We start from the raw sequence: 9,222 nt of genomic DNA on the forward strand, positions 1-9,222 counted from the left end.
ACACTATTGAATGTGGTGGTTGAAACATAATGGCTTGTGTGTTGGATGGGTAGAATGTGAGATTGGGTGAAGTTTAAAGTCAGGTTGGTTCCATTATAATGAAATAGATCGATTGGTTAGATTCTGTTGGATAGACACATCCTTTTTTAATTAGATAGATCACAGTTAGGTTGCCAATAAAGATTAATGGGGTCACATATGTGATGATATTTGCTGCCATTTGTTGCAAGATGTTCTCTATATGTACCTTTTCTTATTATATAATATGCTTTATCAAAGAAAGCAACTCCAATGCAGAATGAGAGTAGGTTCACATTCTTGATCTGGAAGAGCTGCATCAACGTTTCAGGGAACAACAATTCCGCACCTCAATATAATGGGGGCCAAATCATAAGAAAATTTTCTTGTATACAATAATCTGCAAAGGTTTGCCAGAAGAGAAATCTGAAAGGACAGAAGGATGACACTACATTGAATACAGCAAAAATGATGCAGTTCTAACTCTTAGCATCCTGATATCATCCGAGTTGTTTGTGGGGAGGGGGGGGGGAGTTGGGGTTCTCTTCTGTGCACTTACATGCAGTCAGTGTCATGGCTTAATCTTCATGCCATCCCTTCTGCTGAGCCAGAGAGTGATTAGTCCTTCCATGGAACCGTGCATCCAAAAGTGTAAGCGGGCGTCTACGACGGCAGGCTTGCTTGCAGTCATTCAGCCTCATGTTCCAAGGATGAAACAAGAACAGCCTTCCGCCTCAAGGGTTTTTATCGTCTGCAAAACTAATCTTGGTGAGCTTCTTCTCAAATAACAACTTAGCACTCGGAGAGCTGAACCATTGGTAATTTGCTTACAGTTCATATGAAAATTAGCAACAACGTATCTCGATGAAAACTAAATACCATGTCAGATGATTCTAGGGGCCATTGTAGGGATCCAGAAACATGTGAGAATGCTTAAACCAGCAGCAGTAAACAACTATCTAATACAGATAATTATGCCTATTAATTCTTGTGCGTCACATGCAGAAACAAAGAGCATTGTGATCTAGTCTCATCATGTTTCATCAAGTGGGTCAAGATTGCAGCAAAACCTCTTTTTGCTCTTTTGCTTGCAAGAAAGAATTAATCTGGATGCTAAACTCGAAAGAGATTTCACCGGGAATCTTTGTATTAGGAACTCACCGACAGGAGGATCAACATGTACAAAAAAACTGGCAGCAACGATAAGATAGCATAGCATGAGCATTAAACCTTTGAAATAGCTAGACGTTCCCTCCTGAAATAAATACATTGCGTTTTAGCATGTATCATCGGAAAATGATATGCATGAATCGGAACTTCAAGATCATAGAATGGCATACCTGCAGCATGAAGGCTACAACTAGTACTGTTATAAAGAGTGTTGCGGTCTCGAAGAGTTGGAAATTTAAGTCCATTGGTTGTCCCATGATCCAACCTACTACCACGCAGAAAGGAATCTGTGTAGATGAAATGCAATGAAAACATGGTATAGATCACACTTATGGAGAAGCTCAATAAAATCTTTCAGTGTTGAGCATTGATTTCTACGCATTCGATCTTCGAATGCATCTTCTTCGGAGAAAAGACGGTTGGTAATAGTGTCGGATGCAATCTGCTCTTATAGGACTAGAAAGCAGAGTCATGCGATCTGCATGACAATTAGAAAAAAGAAGGTAAAACCAGGCTTACCCCAAACATGGATATCTGTGTAGATGACCCAATAGCAACTCCAAGAGAAATGTCCTAAAGTAAAAGGTTACTCAGTATGACCAGCAAAGAGAACTTTGAAGACTAAAGAAGATGAAGAGTCATACAAGCTTGTCTTTCATGGCAAAGATAATTGCACTTGCGTGCTCGGCAGCATTACCCACAATTGGGAGCAAGATTACACTTATGAAAGCAACAGGTATGTTCCAAGCAACCGATGCACCCTGTGAAATCCAACAACTTAAAGAAATCATGGATTGAATACGATATAATAAACAAAGGCAAATAGCACAACAGAAAAGGAAGCTATCAAGCTATATACATTAAGCCCCAAACAGTAAAAAAGCTCAGAATTTTATTAGAAACTTCATATGCATTTCATGATGAACAAACTATGAAGGCATCGTATTTCTGCAATTGAAAGATGGAAAGCGTACAATAATTAGAAGACAAAAACGAGATCACACAAGGACACATGCTCTCCCAGGATTTCACAACCACCAGAGCAAAATTCTTTCGGGCAATCAGTATAGCAGTAATTCATGCACTTCATTTTTGAAGTCAGATTATACCAAAAATATGGGATAAAGAAAAGCAAACTACATACCTGAATGGCATCAACCAAGTAGTCAGAGAGCACTGAAATCCAAACAGTCAAAATTGCAAGCCAGGTGATGGCTTCCCATTTTGAAATTTCGGCAACTTCATCTTCATCATCTGTGCTCCCTTCATTTTGGCATCCTTCCTTCGGAAAAATTTAATTTAAGGGCATCATATATCATTTCATGTCAGCATAAGAATGCACCACTAAAGATGAAAGATGATGGGAAGTCAGAAATTTGCTTGCGGGCATATGCTGAAGTTGATCCAATGTTGCTTCAGCACTAGATTGTATGATATATAAATGACACCATTTGTTTTCTGATTTCTGGAGTTGTTTTCTTTTTCTTTGAGGAAAAAGAAAACTTTCATTAGAAATTTAGACGATCAGAAAACACACAAGGCAGGACATGCCAATCAAAAGTGTCCCTCCAGAAACACCAGGTGTTTGTTTCCCTCCCCCAGTAAGCTGGCTGGTGTGCATAGCAGTTAGAAGCTCTAGGTATATGTTTGAAGGTGACCACTTTGAACTTTCTGGAGTTGTATTGTTGTTTGTCTAAAAATGGCTGATGTACTATCTTGATCTAATAGATCACTGACATAATAACTCAAATATAATGGGCCCATTATGGTGTTGGTCAAATACATACTCTGTGTTATTAATATTCAAAGAAAATTTCCATATATACTAATCCAACAATCATCAACCCCCAATACTAAAAAACAAAATATAAAGTATGATACCAGTAGAGGATGTTTGAGTCAGAGATTTCAAGACCATAATGGAGCCAAAATGGATTGCGCTATGCACTAAGAACTATTGCATGCACAAGTGCTTCTGTCTCATTGATTTTCTAAATTATATGTAAAGAAGGACCATTAAAAATGTACTAATTTTGCTCCTGTATGATGTTCTCCTATAGAGATTCTGGACTCAGACCATTGGAAGGTTATGGCAGATTGATTGTATACAAAAATTCAAATTGAGCATCATAAAAAAGTTACTGAATTTTCTCCAGCAGCAGCAGTGAACTTTTAGAGGAAAGATGCTGTTTCACAGTAGAATGCTTGTATTCAGATCACTGCTGGTGAACTAAAGCTGGAACAATTATGGAACGATAACCAACAAGTTCTTTTTCCCTGGTAGCAAACCCTTCCAACAAGCAAATTGCACTCTATCATAAACTAATTGCATAGATGAAGATGGTTTATAAACTTTATATGTCAAAGCCTTTCTTCTTCTGGGTATGATAGTCCATGGACAAAAGCTACTCTATGAAGTGCATTTTGGAAGCATACAACCAATCATGACAGACTCCAGAAAAACATTAAATGGAGAAGATAATTGAATTCAAGCAATGCATGTAAATCTAACCTCACCAACTGGATCATAGGAATCTCTCTGGTCCTTTAACTGGAAAACAAGGTAAGAGGCATAAGCCACAAGCATTATGCAGCTGCTAAACCTTGAGAGGGCTAACTCTGACTTGCCATAATGTACTTCTGAATGTGTGGAATGTAGAACAGCAGGAAAAAGCAGGCCCATCACTGCCATTAAGAGCAGTCCAGAGTTCACTACAGCAGCTGCCTGCCATCAAATAAAAAACATTGTAACATTCATAACATCAAATAGTATGGAGTTCACCAATTATATAACAATAGACCTTATCAAAAACTTGCTCCTTTTTCAGGAAAACAATCCCTCCACTGAAGAATGCACACCCAAGGACCAGCAGCATATTTGACAAAATAGATCCTAACAATGACTGTTGGACAACCCGTATCATTCCACCTTTTAGCGCATGGATTGATATTATTAACTCTGTTGCATTTCCAAAAGTAGCATTTAAAAGCCCTCCCACTGCATATGTAGTTGAAAATATTAGATAGGACAGAACTATTTGCCAAATGGTGTAAACAGGCCACGTGGCAGTATATAAGAAAAAGAAAAAACATATTAGAGAAAAATTACGAAACTTCTTCATCATCAGATGAGTAACTTGTACTAGATAAACAAACATTATGTTACTGAAGACAAATTGGTCAATTTTTCTTCTTATTTAATTAATTAGGAAATTCTGGATGCAATAACATCAGTGAACAGTTCCGGAATCGAATTCGGGTGTAGCATCTCAAGAGAAAAAAAGCCTTTTTAGCAAATCCAAGTCACAATATTCCAAGCTTATTCTTGGAAAAGTGCTTAGCAAAACTCATAAAACATGCATTTTTCACTAGAGATGCATTGAACAAACAACAGTTCACTATCTCAAATGTTTATCAATAATACAATGGTCCAAAAGAATCAAAACAAAATGTATACATAAGAAGAGATGAAGGCATTCATGTGTTTAAGAGAACTAAATACCATCTTAATGGATGAGATGTGTTGATCAACAGAGAAATGAATTTAAGCCAATCATAATAAATCAATCATTACTAAAAATCACAGGATGTATGGTCAGCTCAACTTTGAGTAGCCAAGTAGATGCTAGAGCGTCACCTTCTCCAACCTGATCATTCTCACTTCTAGTATTTTCCTCATTAGGCTGTTTATTATGTTTGGACCAATTATTTTCCCTTTATCACTTTAATGAAACTTGAAGAAGCAACATCAAAACTTATCAGGAGCTTCATGAAATTATGATACTCAAGAAGATGAATGATGAAATAAAAGGCTAATAGTAAGCCTCTATATGACATATAACCCAATGTTGCAAAAGACTGTTCAGTATGCTTCTCTAGTTGCGAGTCCAAGTGTTGGTAACTGAAGTCCTAAATTGTCAAAAAGAAAAAAAAAATCCACATCAGCATAGAACAAATGTTCACCTGTTGGTCCCGTGAAAAATGCTAGCTGTCTGCATAAGGAAAGAACTATATCAGATAGCTAATTAACAATGTTGCATGAATGAAGTAGTGAAACGGTAACATATTCAATCATGTTGACAAAATAAAACCCTGTGCCATGTGGTCTTACTCAGTGGCAAAACCCAAACGCTCTGCCAATGGAATAATGCCGAGCAAGCTTAGGAAGAATACCCATCCCTGCATAAAGCCAAAAAATGAGTGCCACATCAATAAGTCATTATTAAGCATTTATGGGTAGGCAAAGACAAATCAACTAACTTTATCATCAAACGAATGATGGATGAAGACCGCTAAAGGTCCGCAAGGCATCAATATGTTAATCTTGGACGTAAACAATACTACTTTTAAGGTCCTCCATAAACTATCATTTAGACTTCTGATACTGGTGTCTTGCTCAGCAGTAGAAAAGGAACCATGATAACCTCCATTCAGACCATTAGACCTTCTGGAAAGATTCACAGGGGTTACAAGGCTTTCATCCTCAAACTCGTGTTCTGATCTACCATCCATAGAACCCATCTGTGTGATGAACCAATAAAAACGGAAACATAAGCAACAAACATTTTTTGTTAATGATAAAGAAGTTTTAACTCATAGGGTCACATAGTGCAGGGATAGTTTTCTTTCCCATTATTATGTCTAAAGCTTCAGCCAACTTTAAAGCAGTTTGGTCAAAAACGAAAAAAAGTGATGCACATTAGAGGTAGTTCATTGTATATTTCATAGACATGGAGAAAACACAATATGCAGGATGTTTCACAGAATAAGCAGAGGAAAACTCACTTCTAAGTGGGAGTGAACTATGGCCAGCTGCGGTTTCTCATTAATTTTGTCCATCTGTAAAGAATGATTAATTAGGAAGGTGAACAACATTGCAGACAATTTTTATTATGAATTCTAGATATCAAGGGCCAAAATAGTCTGATCAACATGATAAACATGGGTTTACACCAGTGTAACATGAACAAGTTAAGCGGTTTTTCTTCGTTAACAAAACAAGATTTACATCAATCTCATCAATTCAACAGATTGTATGATACTTCAATCCTCCACAACAATTACACAAGACATGCTTATTTTCCACAATTCCTAGTTGTATGGATCCTTAATTTGCATTTATTTCCATCTGTAAAGAAAGATTAGTAGCAAGAGGAGCAACAATACTATGGGCATATTTGACTATGAACTCTTTGTGTAAAGATTGTTTGACATGCAATATTATCTTGCACTTCATCCTCATTCAAGCTTATTAATCTTTCATCTTACTTGCACATAGGGAATGTTCTGGTTTAAATAAAAATTGTATCATTTCCCTATCAGCTTGGATTTATGAAATCAGTGGTCACCCAACTCAACATTCTATCACTCAACAAAACATACTATCCATTTCAGTTTCATTTTCTTTGGTGTCTCTACATATCAAAATACTCCAATCTCTGAAGCAAATTTATAGATCCCAATTGCATTAAAAGATTTTGATCTATCTAGAGCTTAGTTTGTCTTATTTTACTTTAGGACATACATAATCTAATTGTCCCTGCATAAATCCAACCGTCCTGATCCTTGCACGTCTAAATCATAATGCTCCCATTCTTATAGGCCAGCCTTTGAGCAAATACTGTCTTTGGTTTATCCTGTCCATATATACCATGGAATTCTTCACTGTCAAATTGGTCTGCACACAACACATGCACACACACACACACTCTCTCTCTCTCTCTCTCTCACACACACACACAGAGAGAGAAATTTGGATAAAAATATTGTTTTCATGTAGTTATTCACTGTGCAATCATATCAAGTGTGTGAAACTCTCAGAAGTCAAGAATCTTTGTTTCCTCTCTTTTTTCAAACTTAAAGGCTTATAACTACTAATGCTATCTGCAAGCTCACTTGGATACACATGTAGATGTTCCAGATTACAAACCATCTTACCGTACCAAACTGATTGTCTTGAGGCACCATTCATGCCTAGCATCCCGGGAATCAACCGAGTGCCATGCATGGAATTTGTTGGAAACTTCTTCCAATGCTACACTAAATTTTTAAAGAGTTGCATTTAGCGACCACCAAAGAACAGAATATGTTCTCCATAAATTTCTTCCATTTATAAGATCAATTAAATATATTCCTTCTTACCTTGCAAGTAGCACAAGATAAAATGCAACAAACAAGATATAGTTGTTAGATTCCTTAGATTAGCCAGTGCAGACTGTGATACCTGCTGCCCTTGTGCATGTGATCCTCGTAACTGTTCACCACGATCAGTTTCACCCTTCAGCCAGAGCGTCGCATCAACGGATGGCAAGAGAAAACTAAGAGGGAAGATGAAGCAGTGTGTTCTACGATATCCCTGGATCTTATCCGTATATACAGAGGCATTACCAGAAGCCCCACCTCACCCGGACTCCTAATCTATAGGGGACTGCAGACTCTGGATAACATTGGACTCTTCCTTTTGAGATGTCCCAATTCCACACTGGTTGCTTTCGACTAATCCTCAATATATGTTGTATGCCAAAAATAAATTAAAATGAATTTTCTTTAATTTATTTTTGCGCTCTCAGCATTTAAAACTAGACAAAATTGGAGCAATACGATCATAAAAAAGTGTATTTTTACCTATTTAGCGGTGTAGACGATTGCAAAGATAATAGCATGGCCGAAATCTCAAAGAGTAAATGATGGGCGATCACCTGCGGCGACGAGTGTGGATCGAGGCTGAATCGCACCTTCCCGGTCATTTCTCTGATTCCGGAGCACAAACGAACAGCGATCTCCCTGGGCTAACTCCACTGGACCAAGCAACGCAAGCGAGGAAGACAACTCGACCGTGAATAGGGCAAGAATATCGTTGCTTACGGCGGCTCCGAACCTACGAGAAGAGCAGGCGCACGAGGGGGCAGATGAAACCATGCCAAGAATCAACAGACCATCTCACGCCTTCGAAGACGAAGATGGACAAGCCGCGAACGCAGCTGAACTCTCATGGCGTGGAACAGATGCCGGATGGCGAGGGAAGGAAACAGAGAGCAAGAAGAGGAGAGAGGAGAGAGGGGCGGGGGCGGCGATTCTCTCTCTGAGCGTCGCTTCTCCGATCCGCTGCACGCATAAAAATGGAGGAGCGACGGATAGCCAACGGTCGCGCACAACCTGCGCATTTCCCGTGCACGCGAGCAACGCCCCGAGCATTACGACGGGGCGTTGGAATTCCGTATTCGGCTCGTCTCCGAGCGGTAAATCCCAATGATTTGATTCATTCGCGAATCTCAACGCCGCCGAGGCCAACATCAATCGGAGTACTAATAATTACGGGAACAACACCAATTCCTATTAATCTTAATTAAATATACTGATTTTTAGGTTAAATAAATATTCTCATATATATATATATATATATATATATATATATATATACATACATAGATCAATAATTAGAAATCTTACTAGCGTTGACATTATAGGTAATTTAATTTATTCTTAATTAATAATTCATAATATAACTGTAATAAGAGTTTAACATGAATTTACTGAAGTAGATGTAGTTCGAATACGTATGGTATTTCCAAAGTTGGCAATTGTGGATGTGTAAACCCCTTACCAAGTATTCACATTCCATCGTCACTAAAATATTCATACATGCTTTGCAATCAAAGCCTTAGTGGCCACCAACAACCAACCAGTATCGGGTCTTATCGGTCTGACTCGACTGACTACGTGTAGAGCACTCCCACCACAGTAATCTTCTTCTTTCTTTATTCTTACGATATCTATCTAAGTTAAGTGTGAGTTGGTAACGAGAACAATGATATTAAATTTTTGGACGACGATACGATCTCACACGAGAAATAAATTTGTGAACCTTTGTGTTTGTACAAAGACTTTGAATGTGCCTTCTCATGTCATGTAGCTTCTCCTGTATGTGCAGCAATATCTTCTACTAGTACTATATGGTGGCAACCTCCTCACCTTGTTTTTCTAGTACAGGGATGAGGAAGAAGTTGGTCAAACGAGAGTGGTGGGTTAAAGGAA

General features: G+C 38.1%; 1 protein-coding gene across 3 annotated transcripts; it reads right to left on the minus strand.

Moving 5' to 3' along the window:
* Positions 1-391: 391 nt before the first annotated feature.
* On the minus strand, positions 392-8,231 carry LOC103983977 (vacuolar cation/proton exchanger 3). 3 transcript variants are annotated; one of them, XM_009401349.3, is made up of 13 exons: positions 7,887-8,231; positions 5,974-6,027; positions 5,449-5,709; positions 5,300-5,367; positions 5,152-5,180; positions 3,990-4,186; positions 3,701-3,913; positions 2,333-2,470; positions 1,833-1,949; positions 1,708-1,761; positions 1,359-1,475; positions 1,180-1,273; positions 392-769 (listed from the first exon to the last, which is right to left on the minus strand). In XM_009401349.3, the coding sequence occupies exons 1-13, from the start codon at positions 7,932-7,934 to the stop codon at positions 753-755; spliced, it is 1,407 nt and encodes a 468-aa protein (XP_009399624.2). In that variant the 5' UTR covers positions 7,935-8,231; the 3' UTR covers positions 392-752. The 3 variants fall into 3 exon arrangements, with proteins under 3 accessions (XP_009399624.2, XP_018681438.2, XP_018681439.2); XM_018825893.2 differs by lacking the exon at positions 392-769 and having other exon boundaries at positions 910-1,273; positions 7,887-8,080; XM_018825894.2 differs by lacking the exons at positions 392-769; positions 5,449-5,709 and having other exon boundaries at positions 910-1,273; positions 7,887-8,080.
* Positions 8,232-9,222: the final 991 nt, after the last annotated feature.

This window comes from Musa acuminata, chromosome BXJ2-5 (genome assembly GCF_036884655.1).
Source record: "Musa acuminata AAA Group cultivar baxijiao chromosome BXJ2-5, Cavendish_Baxijiao_AAA, whole genome shotgun sequence".
Taxonomy (NCBI): domain Eukaryota; kingdom Viridiplantae; phylum Streptophyta; class Magnoliopsida; order Zingiberales; family Musaceae; genus Musa; species Musa acuminata.